General features: G+C 52.9%; 9 protein-coding genes across 9 annotated transcripts; 2 read left to right on the top strand and 7 right to left on the bottom strand.

Moving 5' to 3' along the window:
* Positions 1-97: 97 nt before the first annotated feature.
* Positions 98-996, bottom strand: CONPUDRAFT_71531 (uncharacterized protein; the record flags this gene model as incomplete). The annotated part of the gene is made up of 3 exons (XM_007768246.1): positions 98-335; positions 396-841; positions 901-996. 3 exons carry the CDS (start codon positions 994-996, stop codon positions 98-100), a joined length of 780 nt encoding a protein of 259 aa, XP_007766436.1.
* A 514-nt stretch (positions 997-1,510) lies between these two features.
* On the bottom strand, positions 1,511-2,499 carry CONPUDRAFT_81010 (uncharacterized protein; the record flags this gene model as incomplete). The annotated part of the gene is made up of 4 exons (XM_007768315.1): positions 2,298-2,499; positions 2,064-2,146; positions 1,904-1,952; positions 1,511-1,554 (listed from the first exon to the last, which is right to left on the bottom strand). Coding segments are annotated over exons 1-3 (274 nt in total), but the record flags the coding sequence as incomplete, so codon positions are not given.
* A 755-nt stretch (positions 2,500-3,254) lies between these two features.
* CONPUDRAFT_81009 (malate synthase) lies at positions 3,255-8,054 on the bottom strand. Its single transcript, XM_007768314.1, has 13 exons — positions 7,685-8,054; positions 7,488-7,623; positions 7,100-7,429; positions 6,858-6,990; positions 5,625-6,801; positions 5,536-5,562; positions 5,314-5,477; positions 5,130-5,260; positions 4,696-5,072; positions 4,320-4,643; positions 4,162-4,263; positions 3,917-4,106; positions 3,255-3,854 (listed from the first exon to the last, which is right to left on the bottom strand). Exons 1-5 carry the CDS (start codon positions 8,028-8,030, stop codon positions 6,124-6,126), a joined length of 1,623 nt encoding a protein of 540 aa, XP_007766504.1. The 5' UTR covers positions 8,031-8,054; the 3' UTR covers positions 3,255-3,854; positions 3,917-4,106; positions 4,162-4,263; positions 4,320-4,643; positions 4,696-5,072; positions 5,130-5,260; positions 5,314-5,477; positions 5,536-5,562; positions 5,625-6,123.
* Positions 8,055-8,105: 51 nt separating this feature from the next.
* Positions 8,106-10,085, bottom strand: CONPUDRAFT_136074 (uncharacterized protein). The gene is made up of 3 exons (XM_007768608.1): positions 9,939-10,085; positions 9,398-9,883; positions 8,106-9,349 (listed from the first exon to the last, which is right to left on the bottom strand). Exon 3 carries the CDS (start codon positions 8,724-8,726, stop codon positions 8,370-8,372), a length of 357 nt encoding a protein of 118 aa, XP_007766798.1. The 5' UTR covers positions 8,727-9,349; positions 9,398-9,883; positions 9,939-10,085; the 3' UTR covers positions 8,106-8,369.
* A 423-nt stretch (positions 10,086-10,508) lies between these two features.
* CONPUDRAFT_136073 (uncharacterized protein) lies at positions 10,509-13,363 on the top strand. The gene is made up of 3 exons (XM_007768607.1): positions 10,509-10,555; positions 10,623-11,743; positions 11,808-13,363. Exons 2-3 carry the CDS (start codon positions 10,880-10,882, stop codon positions 12,381-12,383), a joined length of 1,440 nt encoding a protein of 479 aa, XP_007766797.1. The 5' UTR covers positions 10,509-10,555; positions 10,623-10,879; the 3' UTR covers positions 12,384-13,363.
* A 329-nt stretch (positions 13,364-13,692) lies between these two features.
* Positions 13,693-14,551, bottom strand: CONPUDRAFT_121027 (uncharacterized protein; the record flags this gene model as incomplete). Its single annotated transcript, XM_007768606.1, has 4 exons — positions 14,451-14,551; positions 14,220-14,400; positions 13,974-14,156; positions 13,693-13,913 (listed from the first exon to the last, which is right to left on the bottom strand). The coding sequence occupies exons 1-4, from the start codon at positions 14,532-14,534 to the stop codon at positions 13,693-13,695; spliced, it is 669 nt and encodes a 222-aa protein (XP_007766796.1). The 5' UTR covers positions 14,535-14,551.
* A 188-nt stretch (positions 14,552-14,739) lies between these two features.
* CONPUDRAFT_163906 (uncharacterized protein) lies at positions 14,740-15,711 on the bottom strand (the record flags this gene model as incomplete). The annotated part of the gene is made up of 6 exons (XM_007768605.1): positions 14,740-14,908; positions 14,991-15,252; positions 15,312-15,357; positions 15,411-15,469; positions 15,531-15,602; positions 15,670-15,711. 5 exons carry the CDS (start codon positions 15,709-15,711, stop codon positions 15,205-15,207), a joined length of 267 nt encoding a protein of 88 aa, XP_007766795.1. The 3' UTR covers positions 14,740-14,908; positions 14,991-15,204.
* Positions 15,712-15,763: 52 nt separating this feature from the next.
* Positions 15,764-16,405, top strand: CONPUDRAFT_52907 (uncharacterized protein; the record flags this gene model as incomplete). The annotated part of the gene is made up of 5 exons (XM_007768183.1): positions 15,764-15,916; positions 15,973-16,013; positions 16,074-16,105; positions 16,154-16,252; positions 16,311-16,405. 5 exons carry the CDS (start codon positions 15,764-15,766, stop codon positions 16,403-16,405), a joined length of 420 nt encoding a protein of 139 aa, XP_007766373.1.
* Positions 16,406-16,646: 241 nt separating this feature from the next.
* On the bottom strand, positions 16,647-18,042 carry CONPUDRAFT_52931 (RCC1 BLIP-II; the record flags this gene model as incomplete). The annotated part of the gene is made up of 3 exons (XM_007768184.1): positions 16,647-17,528; positions 17,592-17,822; positions 17,887-18,042. 3 exons carry the CDS (start codon positions 18,040-18,042, stop codon positions 16,647-16,649), a joined length of 1,269 nt encoding a protein of 422 aa, XP_007766374.1.
* Between the last annotated feature and the right edge of the window lie 249 nt (positions 18,043-18,291).

Below are 18,291 nucleotides of genomic sequence, written 5' to 3'. Positions count from 1 at the left end.
GCTGGAGAGGCAGTAGATGGACTCAAAGAGGTTATCTGCATCGGGTCCCAAATCCTGATTGAAAGTTTGGATGAGACAGCAAACAGCTCTAGCGGTATTAGTCCCATACCTCTTCTGTCGTGTCGTCAAACACTTCTAGCGGTGAAACAGGTTGTGTGTCGTTTATGTCGATTATCAGGAGTACATTGTTCACATTTTCCCATTTGACAAGAAGAGAAGATGGCCCGATGGCAGCCTCTACAGAAGACGAGGAGCCCAACAGATAAAAATGTCGGCGGTAAATTTCGTCGCATAGTTCGTTGGCTTGAGTGAGCTCCCTTAGTTTGAGTACTATTCTATCCAGAATTCCGGTTGCATGATGAGCAATCAAAATCTGAACGATGTGCTATACTTACAGCCAAGCCTCTTCCAGCCCGCGCTGCTCGATGATTATAATAAACGCATGGGAGTGTCCATTGTGACCGATTATTTCGATGCAGTCAAGCGAAGATAGATTATAGTCATCTGAGCACTCGTGGATGCATACGATGGGACTCGACCTTGGAAAATCGGGGTTGTCCAAGTCCCGGCAGTGTACCTCGTCCGTAGATCGGGAGATCAGCCACCGCCCGGCCAAGAGGCGAAAGTCCTCCTCCGCCCCGATGTCGGTGTCCCGGATAGATAGGGGCTCCGCTTTCGTGACCATGTTTTGGTGAACTTTAGCTGTCCTGACAAGGATCTTCTCCAGGTCAAGGAGGGAGTGAGAGGTGAGGGGTCCTGGAGGACGAGGAAGATGGGACGTCCTGTATTTCTCGGTCCATACTACTCTCTCGGAGGTGAAGTCCCGCAGTCGTTTTGACACCTAACAAATGAACAAATTTGAATGTTGAGCATAAACATCCGAGTGGATCCGTAGAGCACCTGTCTGAGATGGATAAGGTCGAGGACTTCCAGTGAGGTCGCGATGGTCTGAAGCACATCAAACGGCAAGGTGTCCAGGTTGGTATCAACGTGCATAGTATGTTCAGTAGCTTCGAGTTTATGAGATGGGCTATATGAGATTCGGATTCCGCGAGAGGGGCAGTGGACCGGATAAGCTATAAGTCTTGCTCCGCGTCGGTGCTCCTAGCGGACTCATGACGGACGCGGAGTAAGGACTGAGTACGAAGGTGGAGGCGTGGGGAGTAGGAGCCTCCGTTTTGTCTTCCGCGAGGGCGCCGAAAGCAGCCAGCGAAGCCCTGGTGGATTCGATGATCATTAATATCGGTGACCATGGGATAGACTGTGGACGCTAGACCGCCGCCACTGTGAGAATCGGAAGAGGTGGTCTTCACCTCAAGAGTAGGTGATTCGCACCATTCATCTGAATAGCAGGTGAAGGTTAGGTGAAGGTGCTTTTCAGGTGATTGAAAGTGGCGGAGGGGTGGAGAGGGTGGAGCATGCAGCCAAACATGAGTAAATATCTGCTGTGCGCGTAACGCGTAACGGGCTGCTCTCCCTCTCTGCACTTCTACACCCAAGCGGACCAGCTCCCGGATCACTCTCGCAGAATTGTACGCTCCCAGTCGTGTCTAGGTAAATAGCCCATTATTCAGTGCCCCCCATAGCTCGTATGTCATTGCTGACTACGGGCAGCTCACTGACCTTATCTTCTTCCGGCTCCTTAACAGATTCAAGTTCACCAGAGTTCACCGATGATTGATCATACGATGGACTATTTGTAACTCGCCATCGCTCTCGGGTAACACCTTAAGCACCTCTCGTATGTGAAAACGCCAATATGCCACCCATACACCCCACTTCCCTCGCGCTATGCGGGCGACGCCAAGAAAACCCCGTACATCTCCAGTGCCAGCTAGAGTACTCATCACACCCGTCAACGCGAACAAGGAGACTAATGCCGCTCTATGGGTCAAGGAGTCACGCAATGAGTATGTAGTGTTGGATGCATAACCTAGTTTGGCATTGGCATTCTTATGTGGTACGTCCGTCATTAATGCCATGTGTTATTGTTTACTGATTATGTCGCCGCATCTGAATCCCTAAACTTTCTCAACCTCCTGTCCTCCGTCCGCGTGCCCCACAGCTTCCTCCTGAAGCCGCTCTGCGGCACTCTCAGGGCCATAACCCAGGTCTTCCCTCCCGTCTCCACTGTTGGCAACATGCTCTCACCCTCCGCCAATCTTGGCCGTTCGTTCATAACTACCATGCTTGCGCGCCTTCACAAATCGGTCGGGGTCACCCTCGGCATGGAGATAGTACGTATCTCTCCCCTCGTATCCTCGCTCGCCACGCTTATGGGCACCACCAGCATTAACGTCTCATTTCAGTTTGCGGTCCCGCCCACGTATTCTTTTGTGCCCCCATGCCCACAAGCCACGATATAGTGCGGTGAGTAGGCCCGCTCGATTCATTAGTCCTCATCTCAGTGATGTCGGCATACCTCCTGTAGCTCTTCATGCCACCTGCGCCAGTATTATAGATGGCCAGGACAACTTACGGTTCTTATAGTACCTCACTATATCTAATGTATTTGCTGTACCCACTGCTTAAATAGACTATAAGAGCTATCGTTGGCCACTGTACAGTTTAACGAGCGAAGGCATGTAAGCAAGAGAAAGATAATCCATAGGAAAGGTGACATTAACCTGAGGCCAAGGTGGTATCACCTGATTTGCGCCCGTCAGCGACTCAGGTGAAACTGGCAGTTTTTAGGTGATATTCACCTGAGGCGTTCACCTGACACATCACCTGGTTTGGAGGTACATTCACCTGGATTTGCGTTGAATTTCACCTGAGTTTCACCTCGTTTTGAGGTGAAGGCGCCAGGTGATTTTCACCTCACTGTCGACCCCCAGTGCGCGGGTTCGGTTTCTCTCAGGTACGCCTATAAACGCCTACGAAGGGTTGGCCAGGTCGAAGATGGAATAGAGTGGTGATATGGCGTTTGGGGGACCTAGAGTGCCAACACAGATGCCTAGGGGATAACACGATATGTTCATGGCCGCCGTGGTTGGTGCTAACCTTGATCTGTCGAAATCGATTCTCCGAAGTTGCATCCAACGAGTTCGATGTCGATTGTGCCTGAAGTTACATAACTCGGTATGTCCGATAGCGTGATACGGGAAACAGATTCAGAAGTTTAGTTCAGTAGACTAATGGACGTGTGTAGATTGGTGAGTCGGAGATTGGACAACGAGCTAATTCGAAGGATGAACCCACTCCTCCCCAACTCCTCCCCCACTCGCAACTCACTCGTCATCTTGGCAATTATAGGCTCCAGTAAGCTGACGCGCTTCACATAGCCTCCTTGGGCTCGAAAGGGCGCGAATTGTGCGCATGCGAAGTTCACTGCCGAAAGGATTCGCGTCCATGACTTTCAGTGAAACCGGCAGACTCGGACGTCAACTGCAGGTGGACAGTCTCCTTCGTGCAGCCGTTTATACTCTGCGCAAGTAAATTGTTCTGCCTCCGACACACACACATGCGACTAGTACTGTGCTCCGCATGCTCAGATCCAGCTTCACCTCAGCTTTGCTTACTGCGCTTAACGCAGGGTTGCTGTCTTGGCGACCGCAGGTGTGCTTCGGAACAGTGGCGTGGGCTGACTGTGGACTTTGCACGACCAGGACGATGGTCTACTAGTACATAAGGACGAGCGTTCATCAAGATATGCTCGATGGTTTACTGGGGTTCCCTGACTTGATTTCAACATGTTCGCATCTCTGACTGGGTTGTACACAGCGCTATTGCTGTTGAGCACTTCGGCGACTGCAATAATCGCGACTTCGCTCCCGGATTTGTACGAGGCTTCAATAGCAGATCTTCAGGCGAGCCTCAATTCTGGTGACTTTACCGGTATGGATCTTGTCAAGGTGCGTGGATCCTATGAACACTGTTTGTTTGCGTTAATGATGAACTGCATCATTTGCACTAGGCGTATCTGGCACGCATCGATGAAGTCAACCTGCAGGGTCCCGAATTGAGAGCGGTCATTGAAACGAGTCCATCCGCGCTTGAGGCTGCTGCTGCTCTCGACAAGGAGCGTGAAATATCAGGCTCTCGCGGTCCTTTACATGGCATCCCTGTCTCACTCAAGGATAACATCGCTACCATCTCGAGAGAAGGTAACCAATGACGCCTCGTGTTCTTGCGACCGTAGTTTATGAACGAGCTGCGCAGGCTTGGACACCACAGCAGGATCGTACAGCCTGCTAGGATCGATCGTGCCTGGCGATGCGGGCGTCGTAAAGAAGCTACGGGAAGCTGGAGCAATCATCCTTGGTGCGAGATGTTGCTTGTATTTCTGATACCGAAACCTGATATCGACATGCCTCAAGGCAAGGCGAATCTATCAGAATGGGCTCATGCGCGAGGCAGTACTTCCAATGGCTGGTCAGGTCGCGGTGGTCAATCCACGAATGCGTATTACCCGAAGGCAGATCCTTGTGGTTCCTCGTCGGGCTCTGCGATTGCCTCGTCAATCGGACTCGTGACTGTCTCCCTTGGGTAAACACTCGAATGGCAAGTTTCACTTGTTCCATGGTGCTGAACTCAGCTCTTGTTCTTCAGAACGGAGACGGACGGGAGCTTGATTTGTCCGGCGGATCACAACAATGTAGTCGGGTTCAAGCCAACCCTTGGGCTGACCTCGAGAGCTGGTAGTAAATATCTCTTGCATGCATGTATGCGGTCTTCGCCTCACCTCTCCGACAGTAATTCTCCTCTCAGAGCATCAAGACTCTGTTGGTCCACTCGCTCGATCGGTCACTGACGCCGCAATAGTTCTCTCAGCCATCGCTGGCGAAGATCCCAACGACAACTTCACGCTCGCTCAACCGTCGCCTGTTCCCGACTTAACGAAGGCTCTGCGGAACGACTCGCTCGTTGGCAAGCGCCTTGGTGTCCCCCGCGAGGTGTTCATGAACACGAGCATAACGGGCGTTGACCCGTATGTCAACGAGGTATTATTTGAGCAGGCGCTGGACACCCTGAGGAGCCTCGGAGCAACCATTGTCGACCCGGCCAATGTCCCTTCCGCCCAAGAGGCCCTGAACACCAATAAGACTGCTGTATGTCTCACAGATTTCAAGGTCAGTGCTCTGTGAGCGGTAAATAGTGTGCTCCAGAATATTGATTCGGTCCCTCAGATCCAAATAAATGCATGGTTTGCGTCTCTCATCTCCAATCCATCCGGTGTCGAGTCGTTGGAAGACCTTATTGCGTTTAACGATGCCAATCCATCTCTAGAGGAGCCTGCCAATAACACTGATCAGTCCGAGTGAGTTACAAGCAATATGTTTTAGTCTTTTCCTTCAACCGGATCCTCGTTAGCTTCATCATCGCACAATCTACTACCGGATACAACTCTACTTATTACGCCTCGCTGGCGGCCGACCATGAGATAGGAGGTACCCGCGGGATTGACGCGGCGTTGAAGATGTACTCGCTCGACGCTCTTGTCCTCCCCGCCACTGCCATCCCTACAGTGCTGCCCGGTCAGTTCTCTTTCCTGAGTTCACACGGCGAGACCATTAACAAGTCAGACCTCTTTAGCGCTCGCTGGGTATCCAATCGTTTCAGGTCAGCCTCATTGGGTATCTCAGACGACCGTCCTCCCATGCTGACATCGATGGTTTCCCCAGTACCCATGGGGTTCTATCCTGAGAACGTCACGATCCAAAGCGCAGGTTCCGAGACAGTGTATCCGGCGCCCGGAGTTCCTCTCGGCTTGACGTTCTTCAGCACGGCGTGGTCCGACTACGATTTGCTCGGATACGCCTACGCGTACGAGCAAAAGACTCAGACGAGACTGCAGCGAAAAGCCTATCCTGAAGCCTCCAAAGACGTAGCTTGTAGACATCATTGGGGGGCGTTGATAATTTTTAGAGAGCAAGGCGTAGCGAAAGATATGCTTTAGGGTCAGAGGCGCAGGTAGAAGTCATTCAAATCATATGCATTCTGTTGTATTTGGTACATGTGTGCAGAGACTAATTACTGAGAGTTCATTCTGGGCTAATGTACTACTTATACATGTGTCGGCATGCAAGCCTCTGGCATTTAAGCCTCTGGCATTTGATTGATTGAAGCAAAGATGCGAGAACGTGGGGGAGTGGTGCGGACATGAAAGGCGAGATGATGCTTTTACAGCGAACTGCGGTGCCATTTTTCCTCGACGCCGTCGGCCATAGTGAGGTATGGCATCAGGTCGGACGTCAGGAATTCGCTCGGCCACTGCTGCCTGATTTGGCTTTTGAGATACGCAGTCGTAATCTTCAGATGCTCGTCCTTGATGCCAGGCGCAATCTTTTTAATACCGGGAGCCTGCTCCGCGATGATGCGGTCGACGAATTCGACAGTAATGAGTTCGCCCGTGTCGAGGCGTGCGCCATGCTTTACCCACTGCCAAAGCTGCACGCGAGAGATCTCGGCTGTCGCTGCGTCTTCCATGAGGTAGTTGACGGGGATGCAGCCGTTACCGCCAATCCAGGACGTCGAGTACGCGAGCCCGACATCAACGTTCGAGCGCACACCAGCTTCGGTGATCTTTCCCGGTACATCGCTGCTCAGGAGGTCGGCAGCGGCAACCTTGACCTCCTCACGGCGGATGTGGTACTGGTTGGGGCCAAGCATGTGCTCGTCGAAGACCTTGCGGGCAATTTGGTTGATGAGCGGGTGAGCAATCCACGTTCCGTCGTGGCCTGCGGTGACCTCGCGCAGCTTGTCCAAACGGACCTTCTCCATCGCGACCTCGTTGGCCTTGGGGTCGTCCTTGATGGGGATCTGTGCAGACATGCCGCCCATCGCAGCAACTTTGCGCCTGAGAGCCGGAGGCCGGTCAGCAGAATATCTCGTGTAAAGATGGAACGAACGTGCCTGTGGCAAGTTTGGATGAGAAGTCTGACGTAGGCATCCATGAAGGGGACGGTCATCGAAACATCCTTCCTGTCAGGCAAGACGGCGCTCCTGTCCGCGCGACGCTTCTTGATCGCACTGAAGATGTAGTCCCACCTAAAAATAACACATGTATGAGCACTCAGCTGATGAGCGCGCGTGGAGGAGCCAAGAAGTCTCCAGCTCCAGGGCACGGGGGAAAGATTACGAGCTTAAGTCAACACACCTTCCACAGTTGAGTCCAGAAGAATGGTTTCGGAGTTCAAACAAGATCTCCTCCATCTGGAAAGCAGCTGGGAGTGTCTCGATCAACACAGTTCCCCGAATGGTGTTGTGGGGCATGCCAATATAGGATTGAGAGAACAGGAACACGTCATTCCAGAGACGGGCCTCCAGGTAGTGCTCCATCTTGGGGAGGTAGAAGTAGGGACCGGAGCCCCGTTTGACGAGCTCCTTAGCGTTGTGATAGAAATAGAGGGCAAAGTCAAAGAGAGAGCCCGACACAGGCGAGTTATCGACGATGACACGGGTTTCGTCCAGGTGCCAGCCTCTGGGTCTGGTGGTTCACAGTGTGTGAGTGGGGGAAGCAACGGCATCACGGCCAACGCCCGTACCTCACAATGAGAGCAGCCGGGTTCTGAGAAAGCTTGTACGACTTTCCACCCGACTCGAAATCAATTTCGCGGCGGATGGCATCTCGGAGGTTGACTTGACCGTTGATCAAGTTGGCAAAAGTCGGCGCGTTAGAATCTGATGACGTATGCCGCGCGTTAGAATCCATATAGGGGCAATGGGTCAAACCAGAGCACACCTTCAAAGTCAGCCATGAACGTCTTTGCCCCACTGTTGAGGGCATTAATGACCATCTTGCGCTCGGGAGGACCGGTGATCTCGACACGGCGGTCTTCAAGGCCAGGCGCAGGGGGCGCGCAGTGCCATGTAGGGTCTGCGCGGATGGCTGCAGTCTCGGGGGCGAAGTCAAGTGGTACGCCAGAGTCGTATCTTCTCTGGGCGTCGTAGCGAGCGATGAGAAGATTCTGGCGAGTCTTCTCAAACGTCCTGTGAAGGGCGGCAAGGAATGCGAGCGCTCCGTCGGTGAGGATCTCCTCCTGTGCCTTTGGGGCGACTTTGGTGAGGATTTGAACGCCTTGAACCATGATGAGTGACTGGGTGAGAGTGGTGAGGGCTGAGGTAGTAGTGTATAATGTTCTGAAGAGGGTGGGGGTGTGTAAGTCAATTTCGTCCTCAGGTGAGCGTGTTTTGTAGTTTCTGGCGGGGCTCCGAGTGTCCTTCCGAATTCCGAGCCGACGTCATTGGTGACCGGAATCATGTGTTATATTTGGACTTGGAGGCGTTCTTGGGTGTCTCAAACAACGTAATCAGATGACAGAATCCACGAAAGGCGCACAAATGGGAACACCACCCGCGCCTGGACCCGGCGCGCCTGGCATCAACGTGAACGAGCTTGCACCAACGACGGATCTTAGGTCGCGTCGCTATCCCGATTCCGCGAAGCCCGGCGGGTCTCCGTTGCCCATGCCGTACCGTCTCCGTTGCCTCCTTATCTTTCCAAGCGAGAGATGCGCATTTCGAAATGATGCGATGCGGACGAGCGCCCGCCCGTGAAGCAATGCGCGAAATACGCTATTTTGGGAGCGCAGCTGCCGGCGAATAGATTGCCTTTTCGTGAAGCCAAACTCGCGTCCCTTCATAGAAGCGTCAGGGCAGGGAAGTCCTTCCCCACATGCCTCCACGAATACTTGAATGACCATGACAAGGGTAAATCGGGTATACTGCACACCCCGTGACTGACTTGGTTGACACAGTGTTGACACAAGCCATGAGAAGGGCATTAAATTGGAATTGTATGGAGCACCAGGCGAGACACGGCCGGTAATGTTCAGACCCACTGACGTTCAAAGTGTGGGCGGTCATAATTGAGTGGTCGAAGGCAGTTCCCGCTTTCACCAGGTCCGGTGAAGCCCCTGAGCTCGCACGAGATTAGATATGGTGAGTAGTGGTGGCCGGTGCCGCGCCACTTTGAGCGTTCGCGCGTTGCCCTAGTCTTGCCGTGTTGACTGATCATGCGGGGTGCCTCCAGGAAAGATAAAAACGGGTTCGTCAGCGCATATTCATTGCATGAGCCGCTCCGTGAATTAACGCAGTACCGCTCCAACCGCCGGCACTCCATGAACCGTTGGAAAACTACGATGCGTCCTCCGCCGAGACGGATTTCTCTTCGGCTTCATGCAAGGTCGACATCGATATGACAGTTTTGCGTTTGGAATCTCCCCTGTTCTGAGCAAGAGAGTGATATGATGCGCAATGGATCGGCACACGGCCAAGCAGGGGGAAGCCCAAATAATCCTCCAAAAGGGTCGAGCCATCAATTGGCTAACTCTGACCACCTCTACCACGACGTTGTTCTGCACCGCCGCGGTGCGTCACTGTGGTTCGTACCAGAACGACAAAATTGCTGAACTCTAGTTAGACTAAACAGATCGGGTTCACAGCGCGCACTCACCAATATGTTAAGGTAAGCCCCCTCGGAAGGCATTGACAACGAAGCCTCGAAGAAAGTACACTAGCCACTGGCATATGCCCATAAGGTTTATCTTCGCAGGCACATTGAGGGATTATTTTCCGCGCAGCTAGAGCCGTAGTTGCTGTTGTCGTAGATATACTCGTATACGAAGTTTTGTTGGACGAAGCCCCCGTTCATAGTGCCTGTGGTGGGGCTACGATACAACGAAGGTGGAGGTGGTGGTAACGGCGGAAGCGGAGGCCAGCCGGGCGAGGGTGGGGTAGAGGTGCCAAGCGAGGTCAGGGCCGAGGGAGAGGACGAAAGAGCACAGGGAATGACTATTCCGCTAGCTAGATGCATTTCCCCTGCTGCACCCGCCGCACCCGCTGCACTAAGTAGTGAACAAGTAGCCCCCCGCATTTTTTGTCAGATGAGTATGGCTTCTCAGGTTCCTAGCTGTGAGTTGATGTTCATCTGATCGGCCTGCTGATAATGTTGATGTTGAGCTGAGGAGTGATGTTCCGGATGTTAAAGCGCTAACCTTGAGTCAAAAACGTTCATCGCCGTGGCCTCCACCTCCATCCGACAGCGCCTTCTGCGACCAAGTTGACTGATGCCAGGCGTTCAGGGGGTCTAGCTTCAATGGAAAAACATACAAGGTATGTTTCGGCAAAAACCGCGAGACCGCATCATGACGTGACAAGTCCGAGCTTTAGCGCTGACGGATGGCACGGATACAAACTATTTGCTACTTGGGTGACATTTGAGCAATCAGGGCAACAATATCATGTAGATGGGCGCTTCGCTCAGGGAGAGCAATTGGTCCCAAACGTTATTAGGACTCAAGGTGGGCTTTCTGGATAACCTCTTAGTTTATCAACAAGAAACAGGTTGTTGCGTCGAATAGCATGGTGCTCGTTCGTTGAGAGCAACCTGAAGGGAGACGGAGATAAGGAAACTCTAAATTAAATTTACTGTGCCGATGATCTCGTGTTGATCTGTGATCAAATTACGCTGAAGATTGCCTAATGTGGAGCAAAGGATTCTCACGAGGGTGGCCTCGGCCTCGATGGCTCGCTTGGGCTGGGGAAAGGCCAGGAAAGGCGGGCTGCTTCGTCCTTGGCTGGGCTCTTGACAGACACTCACGACGTCCTCAAGGTCAGTCGTCGGCTCGCCTTTCTTACGTGTTTTCCTTTCTTCCAGCCCTGACATTTCCTCTCCACAGACCGCCGTTAGCCTCGTCATTCTCACAGCGCTCGTTCTCATCTCCACCAGGCAATTTCCGACCCTGCTCTCGTCTTCTCCTAGGCGTCGAGAGCTCCTCCTTGTCCTGTTTGTTCCATCAGGGAGATACAGCCGCGCTCCTCACCCTTCACTCTAGCCGTTCTGGCTGGCACTCACACTCTTTGAAACCTCCACTCCTTTGCGTCAACCCTGCCTTGTCGATTTTGGTTGATATATAATTAGGAAGAAAACAGAATAATGTTCACTCCACCTCCGAGTCCCCTCCCCCCTCAGACCAGGCCAGGTTGCGACCGCGCTCCTTCAAGGTCTCTGCTTCCGCTCTCTGAAGCAGACCTCGATCCCCGCGATCGCTCTCCTTCTCCCGCCCCATCATCCGACGACTCAACATCCCGCTCTTCCTCGCCCTACTCCCAGTACTCCTACGTGGACAATGATGCTATCGTTACCTCGGTACCCACGCTATCTAAGCACCTCACTCGAAGGTCCCTATCCGTCAACCTCAAAGCAGCTTCGTCAACTGCTCAGTCCCAGCCCGGGTCTCCGTGTACGCCACGCCTCAAGCCCAAGTCCTCGCGGTCCATCAAGCTGACCATGATCCTCGTCCCTATCACCCTCGTTCTCATTGCCCTGTACACGCGGTTCGCCTCGCATCCCGCGGCATTGGACGCCTTTACCCCGTTCTCTCCGAAGCACGACCTTCAATGGGGCCTGCACGAGCGGCACGGACAGAGCGAGGGAATAGCGCGGCGTGCGCTGCCTTCTTCGTTCGATATGGCAGTCGCACGAAAACGTGCTGAGGCGAGGATCCAGCACCGTGAGGATATATTGGCCCAGGCCTTACCTGCGCCTGTGGATCTCGGAGCTGCGGTCTCGAAGCCCAGGATGATCGTGCGTCAGGACAGTAGCACGAACCCCACGCCGACGGTGCCGTCGAGCCCAGTTTTGCCTACGCCGTTCCCGCAGCCGTTCGACACGACGATGAGCACCAACTTCTCGACGCAGAGCTGCTACAACTTCTTCTTGAACATGACGCAGACGCAGCCCTTCCGTGACTGTCGACCTTTTTCACTGTTGCTACTTCACTCGGACAAGTTCATTACTGTGGGTTACACTTATTTTTTCTCCTTTCTCCCCACGAATGAACTGTTTATCTCTCACCTTTTAGAGCCAGCGAGATATCAACGCGCTGAACGTCGACATCTACGGTACCTGTAACACCGCAACATCTGCCTCCCAGTGCCAATCCAACATGGTCTGGTTCGCTGGTCAGCTCAAAGCCGCCTGCCAAACCGACATCGCCGACAACAATGAAATGGCGTCGTCGACGCTCTACGGGCTGGAGGCGTACACTTTGATGCGCAACTCGGCGTGCGCGACGAACCCGTCGACAAACGCGTACTGCTACATTGAGGCCGTCGCGACGCAGGACCAAAGCTCGTACTACTTCTACGAGCTGCCCGTGGGGATGCCGCTCGCGGTCGACATTACGAATCAGGCGTGCAACGATTGCAACAAGAACCTCATGGATTCGTATGCGAGCGCGCTACAGAGCAGCCCGGACACGATGTTGGGCCTCAATGGGACGTATGAGGACGCGGCGAGCAAGCTCGTGGGGTCGTGCGGCGCTGGGTATGTCGACACAAGCATCAAACCCAGCAGCAACAGTGCCCTTCCGCAGGGCGCCGTCAATGGATTGTTGGTCGCAGCGATCGCGGCGGTTGTGGGGATCGTCTTGACGTGAGATGCTGGATGGGTGGAATTTTTTGAGTTCTTCTCATTTTGGTCTTGCACTCGTGACGACTTCCTCCCCCTGGACACGACTTCTCGACGACCCCTTCTCCCCCTGTATTCTGGCTTCTCCACCTCCGACCTCCCGCGCCCACCTTAGATGCTGATGTTTGTTTGCTTCTACACTGGGCGGTCCATACACGACCGCCGTCCATTCTTTTCGCCGCTCCTCCCTTTCTACATACTCCCCCTCATGTTTGCGGCGCATGTAAAACCTCAAATCCCCTCTACCTTTCGTAAAGGTGGACCGTCGCACACGCTCCTGGATACCTTTTCACTCCTCGTTCGCCCCGTGCTCACGATCCCCAGCGTGCTATCTCTAGCTAGCAGCAATTGGGCTTGCTTACAATATACTGATACTTTATCCTATTTATTGGATGCTGGTGTTTTCTAGACGCCGTTTTCTGAACTTACGCTTATACCATTCAAGTTATCACTAAGCTTATCGACATTTGTCGTTTACGCCCTTTCTACACACGCAGCATCAGCATCGAACATCTCTTGACCTCGCACCCTACCTCGCACCCTGAACTACCTAGTAATTCTCATCCCGCGAGCAGTAGCCGCACCTACCCTCGCCCGCCACCACTTGACCGTTCGAACGTATATACCCTTCCACACATCCTTCAGTTTACCCCGCTTGGTTTGCCAAGCGCGTGTTGTTGATAAAATACTTATAGTAAACTAAGAACCTCTTTGCAAACGCACGCTTGACAGCCTTAGTCCGTTCGTATCGCTGCAGTTGTGGTTCTGTGGTCGTTGGGTTATTAAATTTGGGGTTGTTGCTGGGAATCTTTGGTGCTCGCTCTGATATCACATCTCATCGTTTCTATGCTTTTCTTGCTTCTTAGCCTTGGCACTTCAAGTTGGCTCCTCGTTCTCATTTCACTTCGTTCGCTTATATGGGTTTTAGGATCAGTTCGGTCATGTAAAGGGTAGCTCAATAGCTTGGGCAGTTTGAGATGGACAGACTCGTATTATATACATCTACTTGGGCACACTATATCCTTGCTCGATCCGAAATACTGCTGTGCGTGTGTGCAGAGTGATTTAAGTTATCAATTGGCAAATGCAGAACTCGTTGGGTCGACGCGGAGCGCCTGTGGGCGTCTGGCGGTGTTGATGCTGGGAAGCAAGAGACTGGAAAACGCCGCAGTGGGAGATACATACAACGCGGGCGCAACGACTCTTCAAGCTCCAGGCCTCAGGTACTTCGGGGAACCACTCTTTTCCGAACCCTTTGAAGGTCTGCCTACGGGAGACTAGGCCCTACTGGGCCTCAGACGGGATATCTGAGACTTCTGCAAGCCGAGGCGCAAACGCAGGTAAGGGAACGGAAAGAGCGGGCACACCGGTTCATCAATAAAGAGATGCGTGCGGCGAGCCGTGAACAGGCACTCACTGATCATGTTCTTCACCGTCCGCTCTCCCACCTTGATGACCCGGCGGCACGCCGTCTGCCACACGGCGACGCTGACAGAACCTGTTTCACCAGCCGATTAGTCAGTCAGAGAAGTGCCTAACCCCCACCGCGTTCTCTTACCTTTCGGAGCGAACGGGAACGCCATCCACCACCCGAGCGGTCCCAGCCACCCCGGCGGAAGGAAGAACACGGCAGACCGTCTGTACCACCAGCCGATTACAAACTGAGCACCGGTCGTGAGGATCCAAACGAGGCTGTTGAATTTGAGCGAGAAGGCCGACTTGCTGCCAGAGAGTTCATTGTCTGTAGTGTAGAAGCACTATGTTCAGCATGCGTTTCAAAGAGTCCGGCCGCGGCGAAACGCACTGAGTTTCTCCAGCTCTGCGAGCCCTTTATCCACACTTCTGCGCAACTTCGCCCATTTCGCGAATTGATCTTGAGCGCTCGTCTGCAAGAGCTCTTTCTTGGTGGTCAAGAGCTCTGCTTTGAGCTGCCGCTGTCGAACGTATGCGGCACTAATGAAAATCCTGCGGTAGAGGCTCCATGCCTGCTAACGTGTCAGCAGGAGCCGAACAAAAAGTGGAATTCAGCCATTACCAGCTCCAGCAAAACCGACTTGCCAATCCACGAGACGACCTCGGTGAAGAGGACGAGTGCGAAGATGGTCAAAATAAGCGACATCGGGGGCTGACACGTTAGGTCAGGAGAAGAAAACTCTGGGAAGACAGCGCGCGTCAAGCTGATAGGGGCCTCATGCACGCAAGGCACTGAAAGCAATGCACGTCACCCAGGACACCTTTCAGTTGGGCAAACCAATGAAACACTCAAATGTTTGCTTTTGAATACCACCAAAAACATATCAAACATGGTACATAATAAGTGGGTGAGTATATATGACATTTCCACAGGTTTCATCGTCCAATGGCATAGCACTCCGTATCCCACTGAAACTAACGGATGACTGGCTGCTTCTCAACAGCAAGATATCTTTCGGGCATGTGGAGTGACTCAGGTGGTGGAGAATCGCGGACGGGTTTTGCCAAGAAAGCAGAGATCTTGACATTGGTTGACGCAAATTGAGAATTTCAAGCAAAAGGTTGCCTAGGAAGCGCAGATAGTTGAGAAGGCAGCACTTACCAGCCTTTAATACTTCCTAATCACCATCAAGTCTCAATAGTCCCACAAATTTTAGTCATGGCTGTATGCTGTGATTTGGTGTAGCCATAGTGCCAATGTTGGCGTCATACATGTGGCATAAACTGGTGGTGCCTCGCAAACAAGTGCAACTCTGCTCCCTCGTCTCCTCGCGTTGGTGACAATCCGCACCCAGCAGAAAGCGAAAGAAGGACGTTTAGATGTTGAGCTTCGTGCGCCTCCAGTGACGGCGCTTAGCGTTGTACTGTGCACAAGGCCAGCAATTAGACTTTGTACAGGTGCCATTACTGCCATACGACGCACCTGGATTTTAGTGTCGGTCTTTAGCCGGAACCACTGGGGGATGGGGCTGTAGGTCGAATCAGGATGCTGCATTCATAACTATGACCAGTCATAACACACCGGTTCTGGCGGTGAGCCTTTGCGAGGGTGCGCTTGGTTCTGAAAGTCTTTTGCGAAGGCTGGGACCTATGTCAGCGCTCTGTAATCTCTGAATGGCCAAACGAGCAGCGACGGGCTCACCATTTTGATCTTGGGGACGTCCTCGGTAACGGTGAAACGATAGGGAAGAATAAGGTTATCGGCCAGACGCGCCTGTACAGTTGATGACTAAGCGGCGCTCTCGGCAGACGATGAGCTGCTTATGGCAGCTCGCTCTCACGACCCCAGGATGTTCCCGGTTCCTGGTAGGAACATATAGCATCCGAACCTTCCAGCCGATCACTTCCTACTGTTCCTCGTTAACGTGTCCAGTTATGCAGGTCATCAAGTTCTGGTTCTCCCTGCTCGTCCTTGCCGTCTCCGTTCTTGCGGCTGAGGCACCCACGGAGCTCCAGATTGAGACCACTTACAAGCCTGAGGATTGCTCCGCCAAGGCTGAGCACGGTGACCAAATCAAAGTCCACTACGTGAGCTTTTGCCCACAGGTTGCTCAAACGTTCTTCCTTATTCACGCTGCTACTAGACCGGAAAGCTTTTCTCGAACGGAGAGAAGTTTGACTCGAGGTACGCATGAAACCGCTATAGCTTGCCCTTTAACGCTAAAGCTTTCCATCATTTATGCAGTCTCGATCGGGGCAAGCCTTTTGGCATCAAACGTGAGCGTCCTGATGGATTCCAATTGTCTCTTGCTCATTCACTTTCAGTCGGTGTTGGTCAGGTCATCAAGGGATGGGACGAGGGCCTTAAGGGGATGTGCGTCAACGAGAAGCGCACCCTTACCATTCCTCCTGACATGGCATATGGTACGTAGTCTATCATCTTCCTCATGGTTCGAACGTGACGGTAAACATAAAAACATAGGTTCTCGCGCCATTGGCCCTATTCCTGCTAACTCTGCCTTGGTCTTTGACGTTGAGCTTTTAAGTCTGGAGAGCTCCCGCAAAGACGAGCTTTAGACAATTTATGATATCAATATACAGCCTTTGCCGTTGGCCACTGATTTGCCCGTCTGGACTATCTACTACACACGACTTATACGCTCAAGGTCAAGCTTGTTCCCTGGACCGTCTGGCACGGCATAAAGGCGTCGTTGACTCTCTTCTTCTCTATTCCTTCACTTGTTCTACATGCGTGCAAACCAATGGCGCAAAAATACCACAGGCACTGGTAAACAAGGAGCTGATTTCAAAATTATCCTCAGTCTGCCTTCCTTCGGAACAATCCAAGACTGTGGTGGCCACCGCACGCAACAGCTTTGGCCTGCCATGACCCACCTGTTCTACGTACGACGACCGTAGGTGTCTTGGCATTTACGCCCTTAACCCCCAGCTCCCCGTTGGTTTCCTGACCCCAAGCGTATAGGGCACCATCTCGCGTAACGGCCATACTGTTCTCTATACCCGCAGATATCTGGACGATCGGGTCCTCATCCTGTTCCGGAATCGAGACTTGTAGAGGTTGATCAAGGAACCGTGGGTCCCGACGTTGCGCAAATTCTTCGTTGTCATCAGATAGGCCAAGCTCGCCGCCGTCGCATCGTCCGCAAGCGTACACTTTCCCCTGAGAAGTTAAGAACAGAGTGTGATGGGCACCTCCGGCTATCTGGACGACGACATCGCCATTCAGAGCTTCTGCAGAAAGTTTTGGCACTTTCGTAGGGATATGAATCTCGTCGGACAAAGTTTTGGGACTGGATATGCCGGTGCCGGTCTGGCCGAAGCAGTTCAATCCCCATCCCCAGACGTCGCCGTTCTCATCGACAGCAAACGAGCAGCTCTTGCCTGCGCCAACACATCTAGCTCTATTAGCGCGGCGACCTAAGGCGATCTTGTAGACTTTTGTGCCATGTAATTTGAGGCGGCTTGGGATTTTATGGCCAAGTTCACCGGACTCGCCTGCGCCACACGAGTAGACAGACCCATGTGTGCTCAGGATCAAAAGGTGGTTGTTGCCGGCCGCTATGGCCACGGCTTTCTCTGGATTTGCTTGTGTTCTTGTCGTGGTGGGGCCCAGCTGAATGCGTTGGGGGACCTGCTGATGTCGCGCTTTCTCAGAGAAGCCTAGAGTACCTTCACTTGCCTGTACCGTGCCTTAGAATTCGTAACGTGCTTTGCAGCCACAGCTTTGCCAAGTGTTGCATACCTTGAACGTTCCCCAGATATATAGTTCACCATCCGAACTCACGGCTGCGGAGATGCAATCACCAGCAGCAACTTTCACCGCTCGAAAGTTATTTTCTTGTAATGTTTGTACCGGGTGTGGATACGACTCCAATTCCCCTTCGTCCAAGTACGATCCTTCTTGGGCAGGATTAGGGACACTCTCGGTAGCTCTGCCTAACGCAGCATCATCGTTGACCCCACACGACCTGACCTGAGTCGGTCTCCAAGTGTCAGGCGAAGTAAGTTGTCCGAACTTGAAGTGTATAAAGACTCACGGTGCCCCTTTCATCAATGAGAAGAGTATGCATGCCTCCAGCAGCAATAGCTTCCATACTGCCATTATCCTGGCCAAAGACGCCTTCACTGATCTTGCCTTCTACCCAAGGATTTCTTCTCGGAGTCGAAAACTCGGCCAATGGCACTGGGCCCATAGCGAGCGCGCCAGTTTCACCGCTACCCCATCCAAACAATTGACAAGGGGGACGAATGGGTGGAGGCGCAGTCGGGAGAGCGTTAAAGTATGCCGCCATGTCAATGTATTGGTGGTGCCAGCAGCCAACGGAGGGCTAGAAGAGAAGAAAAAAGCGCTAATGTGGATGGTCGGAGGACCTCGCAGCAACCTTGAGCTTGAGGGCTGCATCGAATCCATGTGGGTGGTTATTGATCCATCATGATGGTTA

The sequence above is a fragment of the Coniophora puteana genome (genome assembly GCF_000271625.1).
Source record: "Coniophora puteana RWD-64-598 SS2 unplaced genomic scaffold CONPUscaffold_4, whole genome shotgun sequence".
In the NCBI taxonomy this organism is placed as follows: Eukaryota; Fungi; Basidiomycota; class Agaricomycetes; order Boletales; family Coniophoraceae; genus Coniophora; species Coniophora puteana.
The sequence above is the reverse complement of the archived record's forward strand: the minus strand, read 5'-3'. Positions and strand labels throughout refer to the sequence as shown.